General features: G+C 42.3%; 1 protein-coding gene across 4 annotated transcripts in view; it reads left to right on the top strand.

The window, feature by feature from the left end:
- snx1a (sorting nexin 1a) overlaps window positions 1-19,662 on the top strand; it is a 34,697-nt gene extending 15,035 nt beyond the window's left edge. For all 4 annotated transcript variants that reach the window (XM_041837773.2, XM_041837775.2, XM_041837774.2 and 1 more), the window contains 12 exons: window positions 11,717-11,780; window positions 12,259-12,302; window positions 12,425-12,566; window positions 12,804-12,882; window positions 13,124-13,199; window positions 13,608-13,721; window positions 13,941-14,034; window positions 14,241-14,446; window positions 17,244-17,387; window positions 17,958-18,038; window positions 18,133-18,204; window positions 18,482-19,662. In XM_041837773.2, coding sequence (XP_041693707.1) covers window positions 11,717-11,780; window positions 12,259-12,302; window positions 12,425-12,566; window positions 12,804-12,882; window positions 13,124-13,199; window positions 13,608-13,721; window positions 13,941-14,034; window positions 14,241-14,446; window positions 17,244-17,387; window positions 17,958-18,038; window positions 18,133-18,204; window positions 18,482-18,532 — 1,167 coding nt within the window. In that variant the 3' untranslated portion in view covers window positions 18,533-19,662. The remainder of the gene's footprint in view (window positions 1-11,716; window positions 11,781-12,258; window positions 12,303-12,424; window positions 12,567-12,803; window positions 12,883-13,123; window positions 13,200-13,607; window positions 13,722-13,940; window positions 14,035-14,240; window positions 14,447-17,243; window positions 17,388-17,957; window positions 18,039-18,132; window positions 18,205-18,481) is intronic.
- The last annotated feature ends 3,546 nt before the right edge of the window (window positions 19,663-23,208 follow it).

Below are 23,208 nucleotides of genomic sequence, written 5' to 3'. Positions count from 1 at the left end.
ACCTTTTGCACAGAGGGGTCATATTAGTGTGTAGCCCAAACTGTTTGAACGCTACAGACAGAAGATGGCAGATCGGCTGTACCAACTTCAGATGAGTCCCAAGAACGCTCTAGCTCTGTCACCTTTCACCGCAGATACGGGCGGAAGTGCGACACGGGCGGATCCAATGCAAAATAAAACAACTGTCTCTAGCTTAAACTGATCTATATATATATATATTTTTTTTATAATGTTTATTATTTTCAAAGAACAAAAGACAGAAATACAAACATTGACATTCATTGTACTGTTGAATGGGATGGCAAATTAGAGGACAAAACAAAACTTAACTCTCACATATACAAACAGTGAGGGGGAAAAAAGTATTTGATCCCCTGCTGATTTTGTACGTTTGCCCACTGACAAAGATATGATCAGTCTATAATTTTAATGGTAGGTTTATTTGAACAGTGAGAGACAGAAAAACAACAAAAAAATCCAGAAAAACGCATGTCAAAAATGTTAGAAATTCATTTGCATTTTAATGAGGGAAATAAGTATTTGACCCCTCTGCAAAACATGACTTAGTACTTGGTGGCAAAACCCTTGTTGACAATCAGAGGTCAGATGTTTCTTGTAGTTGACCACCAGGTTTGCACACATCTCAGAAGGGATTTTGTCCCACTTCTCTTTGCAGATCTTTTCCAAGTCATTAAGGTTTCGAGGCTGACGTTTGGCAACTCGAACCTTCAGCTCCCTCCACAGATTTTCTATGGGATTAAGGTCTGGAGACTGGCTAGGTCACTCCAGGACCTTAATGTGCTTCTTCTTGAGCCACTCCTTTGTTGCCTTGGCCATGTGTTTTGGGTCATTGTCATGCTGGAATACCCATCCACGACCCATTTTCAATGCCCTGGCTGAGGGAAGGAGGTTCTCACCCAAGATTTGACGGTACATGGCCCCGATTTTGGTCTCATCTGACCACAACACTTTCACCCAGTTCTCCTCTGAATCATTCAGATGTTCATTGGGAAAGTTCAGACGGGCCTGTATATGTGCTTTCTTGAGCAGGGGGACCTTGTGGGCTTTGCAGGATTTCAGTCCTTCACGGCGTAGTGTGTTACCAATTGTTTTCTTGGTGACTATGGTCCCAGCTGCCTTTGATCATTGACAAGATCCTCCCGTGTCGTATGATCATTGCAACTCCACGAGGTGAGATCTTGCATGGAGCCCCAGGCCGAGGGAGATTGACAGTTATTTTGTGTTTCTTCCATTTGCGAATAATCGCACCAACTGTTGTCACCTTCTCACCAAGCTGCTTGGCGATGGTCTTGTAGCCCATTCCAGCCTTGTGTAGGTCTACAATCTTGTTCCTGACATCCTTGGAGAGCTCGTTGGTCTTGGCCATGGTGGAGAGTTTGGAATATGTTTGATTGCTTCTGTGGACAGGTGACTTTTATACAGGTAACAAGCTGAGATTAGTAGCACTCCCTTTAAGTACTTTTTGGAAAAATGTCCTCTGGTCTGATGAAACAAAAATAGAACTGTTTGGCCATAATGACCATCGTTATGTTTGGAGGAAAAAGGGGGTTGCTTGCAAGCCGAAGAACACCATCCCAACCGTGAAGCACAGGGGTGGCAGCATCATGCTGTGGGGGTGCTTTGCTGCAAGAGGGACTGGTGCAATTCACAAAATAGATGGCATCATGAGGAAGGAAAATTACGTGGATATATTGAAGCAACATCTCAAGACATCAGTCAGGAAGTTAAAGCTTGGTCGCAAATGGGTCTTCCAAATGGACAATGAACCAAGCATTCTTCCAAAGTTGTGGCAAAATGGCTTAAGGACAACAAAGTCAAGGTATTGGAGTGACCATCACAAAGCCCTGACCTCAATCCTATAGAACATGTATGGGCAGAACTGAAAAAGCGTGTGCGAGCAAGGAGGCCTACAAACCTGACTCAGTTACACCAGCTCTGTCAGGAGGAATGGGCCAAAATTCACCCAACTTATTGTGGGAAGCTTGTGGAAGGCTACCCGAAACGTTTGACCCAAGTTAAACAATTTATAGGCAATGCTACCAAATACTAATTGAGTGTATGTAAACTTCTTACCCACTGGGAATGTGATGAAAGAAATAAATCATTCTCTCTACTATTATTCTGACATTTCACATTCTTAAAATAATGTGGTGAGCCTAACTGACCTAAGACAGGGAATTTTTACTAGGATTAAATGTCAGGAATTGTGAAACTGAGTTTAAATGTATTTGTGTATGTAAACTTCCGACTTCAACTGTAGTCATTACAAGCAGTGTAGTTAAGCCAAAAATATATATTGAGTGGAGTACAGCACAGAGTAGCAGCAGAGCATCAACCCAGTTATGAAGCGGGACTAGACCATTTATCCAGTATTGGCTGCCATATTTTGTAAAACATTGGACTTCTATTGGAGGTATTGTATTGAATCTTTCCCATATGTATTACATTCCCTACATCCCTTAACCACATTTCAAAGGCAGGTACAGTCTCCAATTTCCAAAATTGCAATATGAGCCTTTTGGCTAATAGAGGACAAAGAGACAGCCTTCCCTTCCTGGTTGTTCCCATCAACTGTACCAAACAGAGAGACAGCCTTCCCTTCCTGGTTGTTCCCATCAACTGTACCAAACAGAGAGACAGCCTTCCCTTCCTGGTTGTTCCCATCAACTGTACCAAACAGCGCGATCAATGGGTCTGGGGCTATAACTCTATCAAAGGCTTTAGATAAGTCATCAAAAATGAGAGCCCAGTAAGCATGTAACTTAGGACATGACCAAAATAAGTGGGTCAAAGTCCCCTCATCCTGCTTGCACCTCTCACCTCTGAGGTGTCTGGGAATATTTTATGCAGTTTCACTTTTGAGTAATGTAACCTGTGTATCACCATAAACTGAACAAGGTTGTGTCTGGCATTCACTGAACTGTGGTTTATATTCCTGAGAGTTTCTACCCAGTCCTCATCTGAGATTTCTGAACCAAGTTCCTGCTCCCAAGCCTTTTTGATAGTGTCTGTGGATACCTCTGTGGGCCTGTAGCACATCATAAAGTCTAGAGACCGACCCTTTTGAATGGGGTTTGACAAGGATAAGGCTATCCAATGTTGGATAGAAAAATTCCTGATTTGGAGGTATCTGAAAAAATGTGTTTGCATGTTAAACTTACTCTGTAATTGTTGAAATGAAGCTAAATGACCAATGTATAAGTTACCGATTGTTGTGAGCCCCTTCTCCCTCCACTGTGTGAACACCATATCATCCAATGCAGGGTGGAAAGCATGATTCAGGCAAATTGAGCTGTCAATGTATACAGTGGTTATGTTAACAAAATACCTAATCTGTTTCCAGATCCTAAGAGTGTGACAAATGACTGGGTTAGAGTCTTAAGTGGCTTTTTTTTCACATTTGCTGGGCTATTAACAAGTGCAGGGAGTGAGGAACATTTACAGGAGGCCTGCTCCATCAAAGGCCATGAAGGCATATCATTCTGTCGGATCCCAGGTAAACTTTCCCTCCAGAAAGACACAATGTTCAGATTAGCAGCCCAATAATACAGTTTAAAGTGAGGAAGGGCAAAACCACCCTCTATCTTGTACTTGCATAAAGGCTTCTTTGAAATTCTGTCTGCCTTGTTATCCCATAAGAATGGAATTACTATTGAATCCAGTTTCTTAAAATAGCTTTGTGGTATGAAATTGGGTAGACATTGGAAGAGGTAAAGAAACCTGGGTAGGATTAGCATTTATACGACCAACCACGGAGATAGGCAGAGTTTTCCAAAAATCTATATTTGGTTTTAAGCTGATCAATTTTCATGTCCCAATTTGTTTTCAATAGCTGATCAAGTTGTCACTACAATGCCACGGCTTGTGAACTTGTAGATTGCAGAAATTGCAATCTGTAGATTGCAGAAATTGCATATTCACAGGACGTGATATCGGCATCAATTCTCTTTTTTGCCAGTTTAGCTTGTAGCCAGAGGAGGAGCCAAATGTATTTATCAAGTTAAGTAAGGGTGGAATAGACGTTTTAGGCTTGGATAAAAACAAAAGAACATTGTCTGCATAGAGGGAGATTTTGTGCTGGGTGTCTTTTATTTTAATGGGAGCTATATCGGCACGTACACGAATGAGAGTAGCAAGGGGTTCCATGGCTATAGAGAAGAGAGCAGGCGAAATAGGGCACCCCTGTCGGCAGCCTTTGAACAGGCGGAATGACTGCGACATCTCCTGATTGGTTACCACGGATGCCATTGGGTGTGCATAAATAATTCTTATCCAATTAATAAATTCCTTTCCAAACCCGAAATGCTCCAGAACCGACATCATATACTTCCACTCAATCTGATCAAACGCCTTCTCAGCGTCAAGCAATTACCACTGCCTCAACTTTATGATCATGATACATTACGTTGAAAAGGCGTCTCAAATTGTAGTATATACAGCTCTGGAAAAAATTAAGAGACCACTGCAAAATTATCAGTTTCTCTGGTTTTACTATTTATATGTATGTGTTTGGGTAAAATTAACATTTTTGTTTTATTCTATAAACTACTGACAACATTTCTCCCAAATTCCAAATAAAAATATTGTCATTTAGAGCATTTATTTGCAGAAAATGACAACTGGTCAAAATAACAAAAAAATATGACCGACCTCGAATAATGCAAAGAAAATAAGTTCATGTTTATTTTTTAACAACACAATACTAATGTTTTAACTTAGGAAGAGTTCAGAAATCAATATTTGGTGGAATAACTCTGATTTTCAATCACAGCTTTCATGCGTCTTGGCATGCTCTCCACCAGTCTTTCACATTGATGTTTGGTTACTTTATGCCACTCATGGCGCAAAAATTCAAGCAGCTCGGCTTTGTTTGATGGCTTGTGACCATCCATCTTCCTCTTGATCACATTCCAGAAGTTTTCAATGGGGTTCAGGTCTGGAGATTGGGCTGGCCATGACAGGGTCTTGATCTGGTGGTCCTCCATCCACACCTTGATTGACCTGGCTGTGTGGCATGGCGCATTATCCTGCTGGAAAAACCAATCCTCAGAGTTGGGGAACAATGTCAGAGCAAAAGGAAGCAAGTTTTATTCCAGGACAACCTTGTACGTGGCTTGATTCATGCGTCTTTCACAAAGACAAATCTGCCCTATTCCAGCCTTGCTGAAGCACCCCCAGATCATCACCGATCCTCCACCAAATGTCACAGTGGATGTGAGACACTGGCTTGTAGGCCTCTCCAGGTCTCCGTCTAACCATTAGACAACCAGGTGTTGGGCAAAGCTGAAAATTGGACTCATCAGAGAAGATGACCTTACTCCAGTCCTCTACGGTCCAATCCTTATGGTCTTTTGCAAACCTCAGCCTGGGTCTTCGTTGCTTCTCATTGATGAAGGGCTTTTTTCTAGCTTTGCACGACTTCAGCCCTGCCCCTAGGAGCCTGTTTCGAACCGTCCTCGCCGTGCACTTCACCCCAGCTGCCATTTGCCATTCTTTTTGTAGGTCACTTGATGTCATCCTACGGTTATTGAGTGACATTCAAATGAGTTGGCGGTCATCCCGGTCAGTAGAGAGTTGTTTTCGCCCTCTGCCGGTCTGTAGCTTTGTTGTCCCCAATGTCTGCTGCTTGACCTTGTTCTTATGAACCACCGTCTTTGACATTTTAAGGATGAAGCAACCTGACGCTCACTGTATCCCTCTGCCAGTAAAGCCAGAATTGAACCCTTCTTTTCCTCACTCAACTTTCCTTTTCAACTCTTTTGGCATGGTCAATAGTTATTTTTTGATTAATATTACTTTTTTAGGTACTTTTAGCACTGTTTTTGCCATCCAGCTGGTCCTATTGCAAGAGGATAGTGATGACCACAGCACTGGCTTTTATACTTTTCCTCGTTAAATAAGATTTGGTTCAGGTGATCACCTAATCAGTATCTAATTCAGTAGAATGAGGTGTGCCTGTGTTGGAATTCAACAGACACTGGAATGGAATGGCTGTCATACGTGTAGAGATGCTGCCATTTTTTCTTAAATCAGCTCATCTCTTAATTTTTTCCAGAGCTGTATGTCGGCCTGGGGTAAAACCTGTCTGGTCAGGGTGTATGCATATTTTTTCCATCGGGTTGACAATATCTTTGTTAACACCTTATTTTCTATGGGGAGCAACGACACGGGGCGATAAGACGACATCTCCATGGAATCTATATATTTTTTCAAGATCAGTGCTATAGTAGCCTCATACAGTGCATTTTCTTTGGAATGTTTAAACATTCGCAACATAAGTGGAGCTAGACTGGTGCAGTACTTATTATATAATTCTATTACATATCCATCAGGCCCAGGGGCCTTGCTGTTTTGAAATTGTGCTATCGCTGTGTTAATCTCTTCTAAAGTTATCCCGGCATCGAGTGCAGCAGCTGCCCCCCTGTCTAGTTTAGGAAGTTCACGTTCAGTGAGAAAGCTTTCCATAGTTTGTGGATCAGTAGCATCGTATTTCGATTGATATAGCTCTGAGTAAAACTGCGCAAAGCATTTATTAATATCCTGCGGATCTGTTACTATTTTACCATTCTTGTCCACCTCTGGCCTGCTGGCTCCCCTTCCTCTGCGGAAGCATAGTTCCTGCTCAGCCCAGTCAAAACTGTTCGCTGCTCTGGCACCCCAATGGTGGAACAAGCTCCCTCATGACGCCAGGACAGCGGAGTCACTCACCACCTTCCGGAGACATTTGAAACCCCACCTCTTTAAGGAATACCTGGGATAGGATAAAGTAATCCTTCTACCCCCAAAAAAAAAACATTGTAAAGTGGTTATCCCACTGGCTATAAGGTGAATGCACCAATTTGTAAGTCGCTCTGGATAAGAGCGTCTGCTAAATGACGTAAATGTAATGTAAATGTATTGGCGCGTTTCTTCCTCCAATGTATATGAAACAATGTAACCTCTAATCACAGCCTTGAGAGATTCCCAATGGGTTGAGCTGTCAACATCCCCCGTGTCGTTAGCTCAGAGGAAAAAAGCAATCTGCTATTTCAAATACTGACAAAAAGTCTCATCTTTCAACAACTGTACATGCTTTTCTTCCACCACCTTGTTTATGTCAATTGACTCAGTTTTAAGTGTATATTTGGCAGAGGTGTGGACTCTAGTCACATGACTTGGTCTCGAGTCTGACGCAAGTCACAAATTTGACTTGAGACTTGATATAAAATAACTTCAGACTTGAGTCTCCGTGGATTACTCTACACGCATCCACAGACAGTAACTGCAGCATCCCACTTGCAAAAAAAAAAGTGCAACAGATTGGCTAGTGAAATGCACACTCGGCCCTCTGATTGGACCATCAAACTGTTAATCAGTATAGGTCGGGTGAGCTAGTGCAGTGGTTCTCAAAGTGTGTGGGGGGGGGTGGGGGCGCGAGTGCGAAACTGAATGGGGGGGGAAACAAATAGTTCATACATTTTAATAGGCTACATATAGCCTACTATTTGTATATTATACAGTGGGGGGAAAAAAGTATTTAGTCACCCACCAATTGTGCAAGTTCTCCCACTTAAAAAGATGAGGCCTGTAATTTTCATCATAGGTACACGTCAACTATGACAGACAAAATGAGATTTTTTTCCAGAAAATCACATTGTAGGATTTTTAATGAATTTATTTGCAAATTATGGTGGAAAATAAATATTAGGTCAATAACAAAAGTTTCTCAATACTTTGTTATATACCCTTTGTTGGCAATGACACAGGTCAAACGTTTTCTGTAAGTCTTCACAAGGTTTTCACACACTTTTGGCCCATTCCTCCATGCAGATCTCCTCTAGAGCAGTGATGTTTTGGGGCTGTCGCTGGGCAACACAGACTTTCAACTCCCTCCAAAGATTTTCTATGGGGTTGAGATCTGGAGACTGGCTAGGCCACTCCAGGACCTTGAAATGCTTCTTACGAAGCCACTCCTTCGTTGCCCGGGCGGTGTGTTTGGGATCATTGTCATGCTGAAAGACCCAGCCACGTTTCATCTTTAATGCCCTTGCTGATGGAAGGTTTTCACTCAAAATCTCACGATACATGGCCCCATTCATTCTTTCCTTTACACGGATCAGTCGTCCTGGTCCCTTTGCAGAAAAACAGCCCCAAAGCATGATGTTTCCACCCCCATGCTTCACAGTAGGTTTGGTGTTCTTTGGATGAAACTCAGCATTCTTTGTCCTCCAAACACGACGAGTTGAGTTTTTACCAAAAAAGTTCTATTTTGGTTTCATCTGACCATATGACATTCTCCCAATCCTCTTCTGGATCATCCAAATGCACTCTAGCAAACTTCAGACGGGCCTGGACATGTACTGGCTTAAGCAGGGGGACACGTCTGGCACTGCAGGATTTGAGTCACTGGCGGCGTAGTGTGTTACTGATGGTAGGCTTTGTTACTTTGGTCCCAGCTCTCTGCAGGTCATTCACTAGGTCCCCCTGTGTGGTTCTGGGATTTTTGCTCACCGTTCTTGTGATCATTTTGACCCCACAGGGTGAGATCTTGCGTGGAGCCCCAGATCGAGGGAGATTATCAGTGGTCTTGTATGTCTTCCATTTCCTAATAATTGCTCCCACAGTTGATTTCTTCAAACCAAGCTGCTTACCTATTGCAGATTCAGTCTTCCCAGCCTGGTGCAAGTCTACAACTTTGTTTCTGGTGTCCTTTGACAGCTCTTTGGTCTTGGCCATAGTGGAGTTTGGAGTGTGACTGTTTGAGGTTGTGGACAGGTGTCTTTTATACTGATAACAAGTTCAAACAGGTGCCATTAATACAGGTAACGAGTGGAGGACAGAGGAGCCTCTTAAAGAAGAAGTTACAGGTGTATGAGAGCCAGAAATCTTGCTTGTTTGTAGGTAACCAAATACTTATTTTCCACCATAATTTGCAAATAAATTCATAAAAAATCCTACAATGTGAATTTCTGGAATTTTTTTTCTCAATTTGTCTGTCATAGTTGACGTGTACAGGCCTCTCATCTTTTTAAGTGGGAGAACTTGCACAATTGGTGGCTGACTAAATACTTTTTTCCCCCACTGTATTTGTACCTTTGCTTATTCAATCTGGTCACGAACATAGGCCTATGGCATTGCACCAAATTCTTGTTTCAAAAACATCTCATCGGTGCTTCAGAACCAAAAAGTTGTGCTTCTTGACTGTTGACCAATGACCAGTCATCAGCATTGGCACGCAAAGGCGGGCGCACATATCCAGATTAGCGACCACAAAGAACTTGTTTAATTTTCTCCGGTTTTGCCTGGCAATTCTTTTCCATATAAAATACAGTTTAGCAATCTGCTACAGACACATCTTTGCCAGGACAATAGGCTACCTGTTGATTTCATTGATCATTTTTGTATTTCAGATGGGCCTAGTTTGGGTGGGTTAATTATATACCTCAGTGGTGGGTAGGCCTACTGGCTATGTGTCTAAAGATAACTGTAAGATCGCACTGCCTTCAATACTTATGGGATGAAGATGTAACGTATTCTGGTGAATGTGACTAAGAAAAAGGCTACAGACAGATCTGTTTCCATCCGGTCCTGCAACCTCCGCTGCATACAGGAAGGCCGTATAATCCTGTTTGCGCTGGACTCCAGAGAAGTGACATGATATCCCTAGTTGATATTGACTGCTAACAGGAATAACTTTCAGCTCAAAATGCAGGTGTGAAACGCAGTTTATTTTTGTATCTTGTTTTTTGAAAACTGTTTGGCTGTAATACAGGCTATAATGACCCCTTGTCTGTAATTACGTTTGCGAAGCAATTGTGTGCGCGTGCATGTGCGTGCGCATGGGGTCGCAAGCTTTGAAACACTCCTTTTTGGGGGTTGTGGGTCAAAGTTTGAGAACCACTGAGCTAGCGAACAGATTGCTGATTTGTTGTACAGCTATAGGATCGGGTGCAGCAAAACGCCAAATTGTAGAGCCTGGGAGAGAGGATTGCTATAAATATGCAGCTCCCAAAAACAAATGCTGATCAAGAATATTAACGGTTTAATAATATAATAATATGCCATTTAGCAGACGCTTTTATCCAAAGCGACTTACAGTCATGTGTCAATACATTTTTACGTATGGGTGGTCCCAGGGATCGAACCCACTACCCTTGGCGTTACAAGCGCCATGCTCTACCAATTGAGCTCACCAGCAATGGGGCATCAAGCAACAATTACTAGCATAGGCCTACTGGTCTTTAGGTATGTCAAAAAAAAACTTAATTAAAAATATGATTGTGCCCTTATACAATACATAGCCTACCGCATATTACTCATGGCAGAAAAAAACTAAACTGGTTTAAGATGTCTTTGGTACATAATTGGTCTAGCTATACTCCAAAATGAAACAAATTTGAGTAATGGCCTTTGAGTGTGGACTGTATTATTATGCATACCGGATGGACTGGTTACCTTATGCTACGCTTACATTTCTCTCCACGAGTCTGGGAGAGAATTTATAGCCCTAGGCAATGCTGTTGGTTAATTTATTGTGCAAGGCGGGTTACAGTTAGCCTACACTTATAGTGAATTTGTATTTTATTTTGAATAGCCTAGTAATGGGGAATTGTTTATTTTCATAATTCATTACCTTTAGCTATACAAAATCTCACCACCATGCATTTCCATTTCCGCTCTCTCCTTTATTCCTTTCTCGAGCGCGCAGAGGAGCTGTCAACAGTTTAGTGAAAGGTTTCATTCGAAAACATGTTACTATCGATGTTCCCGAACAGATGTTACTTGGTTTCCCAAATTAACCACTGGGTAGCTGCAGGAACAGGGTTGGCGAACGAACCCATGGCAAACAGGTTGGAGCCTGGAGTGAAATAAGGGTTCTTATATTTATTTCTCAGCTGCTCATATTAAGCACATGCTCAGCTATAAAACCGAAGTAGCCTACTCCGCATCATAGAAAAACAGACCGGCGGGAAAGTGTGTCTCCATTCGCTTTTTGAGTGCATACAGAGGACATGTCTTTTTTCCCCTGTTCCTGCCTTGTGACTGGAGACTTGCTTGTGACTTGAATAATAGTGGCCATGTTCCACCTTTTTGATATTTGGCTTATCTACACTGAACAAAAAAAAAAAAAGTAGGGTTGTGGATCAGAAAACCAGTCAGTATCTGGTGTGACCATTTGTCTCATGTAGCGCGACACATCTCCTTCACATAGAGTTGATCAGGCTGTTGATTGTGGCCTGTGGAATGTTGTCCCACTCTTTAATGGCTGTGCAAAGTTGACATTGTGGCATTGTGTTGTGACAAAACTGCACATTTTAGTGGCCTTTTATCGTCCCCAGCACAAGGTGCACCTGTGTAATGATCATGCTGTTTAATCAGCTTCTTGATATGCCACAACTGTTAGGTGGATGGATTATCTTGGCAAAGGTGAAATGCTCACTAACAGGGATGTAAAAAAATTTGTGCACAACATTTGAGAGTAATAAACTGTGTCCCTGGAACATTTCTGGGATCTTTTATTTCAGCTTATGAAACATGGAACCAACACTTTACATGTTGCGTTTTATATTTGTGATCAGTATAGTTTTTATTCTAAATTGTCTGGGTCCGACATTACAACATCACTATTTTGTATGTGAACTTGTTGTCAAAACATTCATTTCAGATAATGACCATTTGACTGATTGAATGACCATTTTGTCTCTACTATATGCAGTTGGAAGAGGAGGTTGAGGACAAATTTGAGCTGAATATCTCAATAACCAACCCAGAGAAAGTCGGTGAGTTTCACTATATTTGACTGTTTTCTTCCTTTTGTGAAAATGTCACCTATTATGATGAATCCTGCATCAGTGTTGTCATAAATAAAATAACAGCTTCCTCTCTTCAATGCCAGCTGCTTCTCAGTTCCTGGTTCCTCTCCTTCCTTTCTCTGAAGTGAGAGTGAAGGGCGGAGCCAGCAATAGAGCTGTAGATCTGATTTGGTTGTTCACGCCAACTGCTTTTCTAAAGACTTAGACATTTTCTAGTTCTTTTGTGGTAAAGATATTGTAATTTTCAGTGGATGTCATCCAGTACAGTATAATTTATACCCTTTTGTTACTCTGCTTATGATCGCTATCAAACTACCCATATCAATGTGTAATACATGAAGGTAATAAAAAAAAAAAAGTAACATACAACAATAAAAGGGGTCAAACCAAGAAGTTTAAAACTGACGTTGGTTTTACCCGCTAATAATTGTCTTTCATTCTGTAGGGGATGGCATGAATGCTTACATGGCCTACAAAGTCTCTACACAGGTAATATTACTGCAGTCAATTAAACATTTTATAAAAATGTTGCCTTCTTCAGTTCACATAGTGTCATCTTTACCCCTTAGCTAACACTCTGTAACTCCACTCTCCACTCCTCTCACTTTTAGACCACACTGCCCATGTTCCGCAGTAAGACGTTCACGGTGCGCCGGCGTTTCAGTGACTTCTTAGGCCTCTACGAGAAGCTCTCAGATAAACACGCGCTGAACGGCTACATTGTGCCCCCGCCGCCTGAGAAGAGCATTATGGGTAAGCTATAGTATACGCATAATTGGTTACCTTGAGTTAATGTCGCTTTTGGCAGCAAATCAGTCATAGTTTCTCAATGGGAGCCATGCATTTTCCACTAATACCTAAATGACAACAGTAACTACAGGGGGCGGGACTTGCCAATGGATCAATTTTGGTTTTACCTATTGATGTGTTTGTCCTGGTTTTGATGATTGCGTGTGTTTTAGCCTAATTGATTTGTCATGTTTCGGACAGGCATGACTAAAGTCAAAGTGGGAAAAGAGGACAACTCGTCGGCTGAGTTTGTGGAGAGGAGGAGGGCGGCTCTGGAGAGGTACCGTATGGGCTTTCCTCTTGAGGTTTCCTGTATTGGCAAAACCGTGGTGGGTAGCAGCAGACTTGGAATCGTGATCGTATAACTTGCAGATGAGCACATTTAATGAGCCATTGCATAGGGACTTGGTTTGAAAAGGTAGTATGCAAAATGCTGGGAGGTCAATGAAAAGTTCTGATTAAATGACTCCAATGTAACTGTAGTGAAATGTTTGATTTGTTTGGTTTTGTCATCCCAAAAGGTATCTGCAGAGAGTGGTGTTCCACCCATCGCTGCTACAAGACCCTGATGTCAGAGAATTCTTGGAGAGAGACGATGTAAGCTCGCCGTGTGTATATACCACTCTCACACAAAGATACTGTTTGTCTATCCAACACACACGAGGTGCTTGCCTTGCACTTGACCCATTTAATGTCCCAGGACCTTGCTGTCCCATTATCTGTTAAAATGCTTGACTGGCTTTCTGTTCAATTTTCACATGCTAAGTGAGATATTATCCCAAATTGTTCTGCCTTGTCATATATGTGTGCAGGTGCATCAGGGTTGGGGTCTGATTCAAGAATTTCAGAGCGCCGTCCATTTTCAATGAGGATTTTCCATACTTGAATTTGTAGCGATTTCAATTGACTGCCTGAATTTAGTGAATTGACCACAAGCTTTTTGCTACGGTGTGCACTAATGAATGTGACCCTGATGTGACTCTTAAGGTGTGTGTGTGTTTTTAGATGCCCAGGGCTCACAACACCCAGGCTCTGAGTGGCGCCGGCTTCCTGAAGATGATCAACAGGGCTACAGACTCCCTCAGCAAGATGACCATCAAGATGAACGAGTCGGACGTGGTGAGTCTCCCTCCACTGACCACTGGGACACACACACAGTCTCTGTTTTACCTCGCCCGTGGCCCCGGTGGCAGTGTGCTTATTTTAAACAGAAATCTCCACCCACCCTGGCGAATGGACCCACCGTCACTAAAACGAATGCACCCACTAACTATCTTGCACAATAGATACAACCATTGCAGCTCTAATGTGCGGTTGCCTGTGTCATGCTGTTACCAGTGGTTCGAGGAGAAACTGCAGGAGGTGGAGGCTGAGGACCAACAGCTGAGGAAGCTCCACATCATGGTGGACTCTCTGGTCGGACACAGGAAAGGTATGGTACAATGGAATAGAATAGTGTTATCGGACAGACTTACAGATGGACACACAAACACACAAGGCTAGAAGCAGTGCATGGCCACCTATTGTGTGTGTGTGTGTGTGTGTGGAATGGAAATATGTCTTCTTGCTGTCTTTTTTCCCACCAAACAATACACACACACAATAGGCTTCAAGCAGCACATAATCTCCTTCCCCCAGAGCTGTCGGTGAACACGGGGGGCTTTGCCAAGAGCGTGGCGATGCTGGGCAACTCGGAGGACAACACGGCCCTGTCCAGAGCCCTCTCCCAGCTGGCCGAGGTGGAGGACAAGATGGAGCAGCTGCACCAGGAGCAGGCGGCCAGCGACTCGTTCTGCTTCGCCGAGCTGCTCGCCGACTACATCCGCCTGCTGGGATCCGTCCGGGTACCAACAGAGAGTCAATGGCTAAAACAGGCTGCGTCTGAAAATGTTACAAGCTGTTCAATCCTTGCTTCCTCGTCCTTGTTTCCTCCATTCCTTGCCACTTTCTCAAAGCACATTGGAGGAAGAGGTCAGAGGTAAGGGCGCTTTGAGAGTGAGGTGAGGAATTGAGGAAACAAGGACTGAGGAAGCAATTTGACTACGATTATGGCTGTTGCGGTGACCGTATTACCGCCACACCAGCAGTCATAAGACATGACATAGTACAAGTCCACGTGACTGTTGAGTCACGGTAATCTCCTCTTATGCACTCTGGACATGTGTTGGTAGTACCCAACTTGCTAATGACCGTCAGGTCCTAATGGGCTGGTGGTCAGGGCTCTATTGTCCCTCTAACCACTGACATCAATGCAAATGCAATCGAAAATCACATCAAACACTTATCAAAACAGTATCATGATTTCAAAGCTTACCTCACTGTGATGATCAATTTGAAGAAAGACGTTCAACAGCAGGTTGAAAGTGTAAAACATGGTCCTTGTGGATGTTGTTTCAAATCCTAACACAACAAAATGGACAGGGCTTTCTAAGGTGATGATTAATTCAAAACACCCATACGCATATTAGAGCTTATGCATAGGGCCGGAAAAAAACACTGAATTAATTATGATTGTGCTGTTATACAATACATAGTCTACTGCATATTACACATGGCAGACAAACATAAAACAAAACTGATTTATGATGTCTTTGGTACATAATTGGTCTAGCCTATACTCTAGCCTATAATCGACTGAGTGTGGATTGTTATTATGCATACTGGATGGACTGGTTACCTTGTGTATGCTACGCTCCAAAATGTCTATCCACGAGTCTGGGAGAGAACGTATAGCCCTAGGCGATGCTGATGGTTAATTGATTGTGCAGGGCAGCTTACAGTTAACCTACAATTATAGTGAATTTGTATTCGATTTTGAATTGCCTAGTCATAGGGATTTTTTTATATTTTCAAAATTGGGTGACATTACCTTTTAGCTAAACAGAATCAAACCACCATGCGTTTCCATCTTCTCTCCCTCCTTTATTCCTTTCTCGAGCGCGCAGAGGAGCTGTCAACAGTTTAGTGAAATGTTTTATTTTGCGAAAACATGTTACTATCGATGTTCCCGAACATTTCACTTGGTTTCCCAAATTAAGCACTGGGTAGCTGCAGGAACAGGGTTGGAGAGCCCATGGCATACAGAGTTTGAGCGGAATATTGGGCCTCCCGAATGCAGGTGCTGCTACAGCCTGGGGTTCGATCCCAGGGAGCCCCATAGTGCGGTGCAGAGTTAAGAAGCAGCGCGGCTTGGCAGGTCATGTTTTGGAGGACGCGTGTCTTGACCTTCGCCTCTCCCGAGGCCGCTGAGGAGTTACAATCTTCTCATCGCTGCAACTATCAATTGGATATCACAAAAATGGGTAAAAAAATGTATTATGAGTTTGAGCGGATTAAATTGAGAATAGTGAAAATATGATCACTTGAGAGAACAGCTGTGCAGCCTGAGGCAAGGAACAGAGCGCACTTTTTTTTCCGACTTTCTCAAATCATCAATAGCCTATAGTCGCATCAATCAGCCCATATGTTTTGATTTCTAAAGACATTAAGGTTTGTATCATTCACAACTAAAGTTGCTAAATACCTCTAAATCAAGCGTATAGGACCTGTTTCAAATGATCACTTTTACGCTCAATATAGCCACTTCATATGCGCACTTGCTCTGGAATGGGAAAAATATCCTTCCTATTTTATTCAGCAAAGTTCAGTTATTCTTACTATAAAATCATGTAATATATACTGAACAAAAGATATATGTAAAGTGCTGGTCCAAAAAGCTTCTCTAAAATGTTATGCACAAATTTGTTTACATCCCTGTTAATGAGCATTTTATCCTTTGTCAAGATAATCCATCCACCTGACAGGTGTGGCATATCAAGAAGCTGATTAAAAAGCATGATCAATACACAGGTGCACCTTGTGCTGGGGGGCAATAAAATGCCACTAAAATGTGCAGTATTGTCATACAACACAATGCCACAGATGTTTCAAGTTGAGGGAGTGCGTAATTGGCATGCTGACTGCAGGAATGTCAACCAGAGACGTTGCCAGAAAATGTTATGTTAATTTCTCTACCATAAGCCTCCTCCAATGTCATTTTAGAGAATTTGGCAGTGCCCAGTTATGGGAAATCCATAGATTAGGGCCTAATGAACTTATTTAAATTGACTGATTTCTTTATGAACTGTAACTCAGCTAAATCTTTGAAATTGTTGAATGTTGCGTTAATATCTTTGTTCAGTATACAATAATGGCACGGGACTTTAAGCATTTGTCAGCTAAATTAACAAGCCTATTGCATGGAGCATAGCCAGATAACATACAGTAGGCCAACTCATATTCTGTTCTTCTGAAATCCATTTTCTTCATATGTTTCTTTAGACTTGACTAAAATAAATAAATACTTTTTTGTGATGGTGTATATTAAATTGATGTATTACTTTTTTTTAAATGTAGCTGTTCCAAAGGCATGAAGGCCTGTATGCGTGGAGGCCTGGTGATGCTAAACGCGTTTGTTAATTAACGGTCAATTACTGTGAAACCGTCAGTCTTTGCATGACAATAACTTGGCTGACAAAATGTCATGACCGCCACAGCCCTAATAAGAGTAACGTTTTCAGTCGCAGCAATAGGCAACGCACCATAATAACGGTCACCCTGAGATGAGACCGTTTTAAACAGTGTGTGTGTTTCTGTCCTCAGGCCTCCTTTGACCAGCGGATGAAGGCGTGGCAGCGCTGGCAAGATGCTCAGAACATGCTGCAGAAGAAGAGGGAGACAGAGGCCAAGCTGCTGTGGGCCAACAAGCCTGACAAGCTGCAGCAGGCCAAGGATGAGATCACTGAGGTAGAGCGCTGCCCAACACCTGTACTGCCCAATACCTTCTGTCTCTCAGGGTTGTTAATTAGGTACCAAATGGAAGAAAACAAACTGGAAAGGGAGGGAATACAGACTTTTCCAATAAATGATTATAATTGTGTTTTTCCGTTGTAAAGCATTTTCTGTACCGTGCCCTAATGTCTCAGAGTTAAACACACGGTCAGGAAGTTCTGTCCCCTGTTGCAACCAGACCAAGTACATACACAAACCACGTGACACAAAAGTCACTGTTTGACTCATGCCAATAAAATGAACCCGTTCCTCTTACTTTCAAAGACTCTCCCCCTCAGTCCTCCAAAAAGTGATGGCATCACTTTTTACCAGAAATTTAACTTGCAGATTGTGCCTTTCACCCATTGCCCACCACTAGAATGTTTCTCAACATTGATCCTTTGGATCCACTGTGTATACTGGATTTGACTCCCAACTGTACACTCATTAGCATACAAACCAAATGGTAACCTAAAGGGAAGTAAGTGTGCATTGCTTACATGCCAACTCAACTGTGCCTCCTTTCTCAACTCCTCTCTTTCCTAGTGGGAGGCCAAGGTGACTCAGTACGAGAGAGACTTTGACAGAGTGTCTGCTACAGTTCGCAAGGAGGTGCTCAGGTTTGAGGTAAGTAATTTTTCTTCTGGCGGGTTAGGTGCTGGATAAGACAGAGACTAGAAAAACACAGTGTATTATCTGGGTTGTAATTTTTTTCTTACAGAAAGAGAAGGCTCGAGATTTCAAGAAACAGATCGTCAAATACCTGGAGTCTCTGCTGCAGTCACAGCAACAGGTACGTTTCTGCTCACTGGGCCTGTATTCATAAAGTGTCTGATCTAGGGTACATTTAGCCTTTTCATTTGGACAGGGGTATTTGAGCCTATATAAGCACATACTGAGACATGTTTTGAATATGGACCTTGCTAAATAAAGACTGGGTCAGATACACATTACATAGTGCATGAGGTATTTGGTACATTAAGGCCGTTTCCCACGGCAAGAATATCTGAATTGTTTTGGGAACATGGTTGACAATGTTCTTGTACTTCTCTTCCCTCTTCTCTTTTTAGCTGATAAAGTACTGGGAGGCATTCTTGCCAGAGGCAAAAGCAATTGCGTGATGGAGTCCGCTGGCCAATGGAAAGAAAGAAGAGGAGGAGGATGCCTTTTTAATACACTTTACCTCTCGCCTATAAACCAAGAAAATAACCCGAGAGTGCGCTGCAAAGGGAAGAATTAGATACAATAGTCGTTTTTTTTTCAATCATCCTAAACCTATATCTCTTCATTCTAACTGTTGTATTAGTAATTGTATATTTTCATTTAACCTTCCACATGTATTTTCTAAATGGTGAAAACAAACTTTAGCTCTTTTGTGATGGTATGGATGCGTGTGAGGGCTGGGTGTCCTACTTGTGTATGCAACTTGAATGATTCCATTAGTTTCCACTTCAGATGAGGAGAAATCATTGTTCTCATTGTTAATATAAGGATGTTGCACTAAGAGGAGATTTTTACACATCAGCATTGTTAATCATTTACAACAGAGTGCCCATCACACAAAACAGATGACACACTAGGCAGAGTTTATGGGGCTTTCAAGGGGACCTAGTTGAATGAAATGCCCAATTCCAAATCAAACACCAGCACCCTACTCCCCATGCACAGAACATCCACCTAGTCTTCCAAAAGACTGAGTTTTTCCTACATTGCTAGTGTGGCTGGAGGTCCATTTGGACACATGTGGAGCCACATTCAGCCTGTATAGTTTGGGAGGATCTTGAGATGTTTAATCACACGTCAGTAAAATTTCTCAATTTTGAGTGTCTAAAACCTTTTACATGATCGGTTCAATCACTGTGGACATGACATTAACCCTCCAAAATAAATGTAAAGAAAATAACAACCATACTAAAAAGGTTGATAAGTGTGAAAAATAATGTAAAAAGTTGAAACCACGCCAGTAACTGGTAAAATTACTACTGGTCTGGGCTCCTGAGGCTGTTCTGTTACATGTTTAGACAATAACACACACCCCTCATGGATTTGGGAGTTGGTTTAGCACCTTGCGGTTGTATATGGTTTGCTGTGATCTGTACTTTACAGTAGGTCAAGTAGGCTCTCTGCACCCCTTGAGGCACTGGTAATACAGTGGGAAAAACGCATTGTCATTAATTTCAGTGGAAGCTGTCTTTATCTAACAGTTATTGCAGATTGTGTGATTATTTTGTGGATGGATGGCATTGGATTTGGGGGGAGATTAAACTGTTTTTCAGGGAAATACTCATACATGGCAATCATATCTTCTCAACATGCATTGTAGTTTTCACTTTGCATGCAGTTGATGCATGAGGAACCACATCCATTGAAATGATCAACTACCTGTTTTCTATGTGGAACAGAGTTGTGACATGGTATGTTACTTTCCCAGAACAAAAGGTAGTGGGTCTTTCATTCAGTAGACTAGATAATAATACAGTTGGGTTGGTCATTCTGGTTGAGTGAAACCTCCTGGACCTTGGGCAAACAGTTGATCATGACTTATTGGTTCAGATTAGAGCCATGTATAGGCAATATACATATGACTCAGACTAATTGATATGCACAGAAAAAATAGATTAAGATCATGTTTTGACAGCAAGTCCACAAACCACAGTAACCCTATGCAATAGACACTTGCTTGGCAATTCCTATTGATTACACTGTGCAAATATTAGCTTCTTGCGCAGTGACACTTCAACTCTGTACAGTAATGTCAACTGTCATGTCAAGGGAATCCCTTTGAGAAAGTGGTTGGCTGTTTATTTTCCTGTTGTAAGTAGAGCAACTGTTTGATGTGGAACCCAAACCATACATTCAAATTGTACATTCTTATAGTTCAATGGGCATTTTAAAGCCAACCTTACCCCCCTTCACCAGAGGTTGATATAGATCAATTCATTCATTAATTCATATATATGTCTGAAATATGGAATTTCAGAGCATTGATTATGTAAAGGAGTCATCCCACATTCACTCAAGGCTGGTCCTCAAGACACTTGGGTCAAACAACATCACCTGTTAAGATTAAAGATGCACAAATCATACTTGTAGTAGTCGAGAAACACAAGCAAGACTGTATGGTTTGTGGGATGTAAACCATAGCTAGGTCAATTTCAACCTGGCAGATGCTATAGACTGGTTGTTTAGCAACAAAATGACGCGTGCGTCATTTGCACGATGAGCACTCATACATCGTTACAGTTGTTGGCTATCTAGCTAATTTTTGCCATATTAGCATAGACGTTACATGTCAAAATACCGCAAAACAAGACATGGTAACAAGAAAACGAGCCACCTACGATTCTCCACACGGCAGCTTCTTGTCATTGTTGCTAGCTATCTGGCCATCCAGAATCACAACACACGGACTTCTGTCCCATTGCGCATCGTTTGTGACGTTGTCAGCTAACCCTTCTATAGTGTGATTCAAATGCTTCTTTCTTCTCCTTGGCCTAACTTGTTGGGATTGATTTTATTATAGAACATACAATATATTGAGATGGTTTTCTGTATATGTTTTTGTAAGCCAATACACATCACGTTTCTTCCATCTTTGTATTCCCACTTTGAGAGACACAGATAATTGGTTAAGGTGGAAACAAATAAATAAATCAATGTTATACTTTTACATATAAGGCAACACATTTCCAACACACTCTCTTAATGCTGCTGTCCAAATCAATTATCCATTTGTTATGATGACATAGTCCTATTAATCGATTCCACTTCTAACATCAATTTATCTATTTTGGATTAGCATGTTTTTTTGGGTTTTTTTCAAAACTCATAATTGCGATGAAGGCTACACAACAGATGATACCGAATGGAGACGTTTGTAATTCAACTCTTTAGTTGGTAGCTCAGACACCAGTTGTTTTTTTAACTGCCATAAATTATGGGAAATAAAGTTGTAAAAAAAAAAAAAGTTGTCAAATCACCCGTTTTTTTTATATGCCCCCTCCTTGTGCGATACAGATATTGTTGTACTGTATTCTGGAGTTCCTGTGGTAAATCAAATCAATTTTATTTGCCACATGCGCCGAATAAAACAGATGTAGACATTTAGTGAAATGCTTACTTACAAGCCCTTAACCAACAATGTATTATTTTTTTAAAGAATAAAAGCAAATAACTAAAGAGCAGCAATAAAAAAACAGTAGGGAGGCTATATACAGGGGGTAATGGTGCAGAGTCAATGTGCGGGGGCACCGGCTAGTCGAGGTAATTGAGGTAATATGTACATGTGGGTAGAGTTAAAGTCACTATGCATAAATAATAGAGTAGCAGCAGCGTAAAAGAGGGGGGTGGGGGGGCAGTGCAAATAGTCCGGGTAGCCATGATTAGCTGTTCAGGAGTCTTATGGCTTGGGGGTAGAAGCTGTTGAGAAGCCTTTTGGACCTAGACTTGGCGCTCTGGTACCACTTGCCGTGCGGTAGCAGAGAGAACAGTCTGTGACCAGGGTGGCTGGAGTCTTTGACAATTTTGAGGGCCTTCCTCTGACACAGCCTGGTATAGAGGTCCTGGATGGCAGGAAGCTTGGCCCCAGTGATGTACTAGGCCGTACGCACTACCCTCTGTAGTGCCTTGCGGTCGGAGGCTGAGCAGTTGCCATACCAGGCAGTGATGCAACCAGTCAGGATGCTCTCGATGGTGCAGCTGTATAACTTTTTGAGGATCTGAGGACCCATGCCAAATCTTTTCAGTCTCCTGAGGGGGAATAGGCTTTGTCGTGCCCTCTTCACGACTGTTTGGACCATGATAGGTCGTTGGTGATGTGGACACCAAGGAACTTGAAGCTCTCAACCTGTTCCACTACAGCCCCGTCGATGAAAATGGGGGCGTGCTCAGTCCTCTCTTTTTTCCTGTAGTCCACAATAATCTCCTTTGTCTTTGTCACGTTGAGGGAGAGGTTGTTATCCTGGCACCACACGGCCAGGTCTCTGACCTCCTCTCTATAGGCTGTCTCGTCGTTGTCGGTTATCAGGCCTACCACTGTTGTGTCGTCAGCAAACTTAATGATGGTGTTGGAGTCGTGCCTGGCCATGCAGTCATGGGTGAACAGGGAGTACAGGAGGGGACTGAGCACGCACCCCTGAGGGGCCCCCGTGTTGAGGATCAGCGTGGCAGATGTGTTGTTACCTACCCTTACCACCTGGGGGCAGCCCGTCAGGAAGTCCAGGATCCAGTAAAGCATTGGCCCACGTGTTCTCTGTCTTAAAAGGTCAAATTTGATCTCTATCAAATTATTTCTGGGTAACAATTAAGTACCGTATTGTAATTGTTTTAAAATGGTCAAAAAGAAACAAAGATTCTTAGCCAAAAGCAAGTTCTCAAGCAAGAATAGGACTGTCTGGAAGTAGTCTGAGTTGGGAGGGGAAAACTAGCTGTTATTGGCAGAGATGTTTGGAACTCTCTTCTTGGTCTATTAACTAATTTAGTTCATGGTGATGTCTCCAGGCAGGCCAAAAACTCCATCCCACCAGGCTGAAATGTCAGTCTTTTCAAACAGCTCTTACACTAAAAGGGCATCATTCACAATTTCACAGTATTATTCCAACCTCAGTGTGAAAATATACATATACATTGAGTATACAAAACATTACGAACACCTTCCAAATATTGAGTTGCCCTCAGAACAGCCTCAATTCGTCAGGGCATGGACTACAAGGTGTCGAAAGCGTTCCACAGGGATGCTGGTCCATGTTGACTCCAATGCTTCCCACAGTTGTGTCACGTTGGCTGGATGTCGTTTGGG

Source organism: Coregonus clupeaformis, chromosome 19 (assembly GCF_020615455.1).
Source record: "Coregonus clupeaformis isolate EN_2021a chromosome 19, ASM2061545v1, whole genome shotgun sequence".
Taxonomy (NCBI): domain Eukaryota; kingdom Metazoa; phylum Chordata; class Actinopteri; order Salmoniformes; family Salmonidae; genus Coregonus; species Coregonus clupeaformis.
This window is presented reverse-complemented; position numbering and strand designations above follow the sequence as displayed.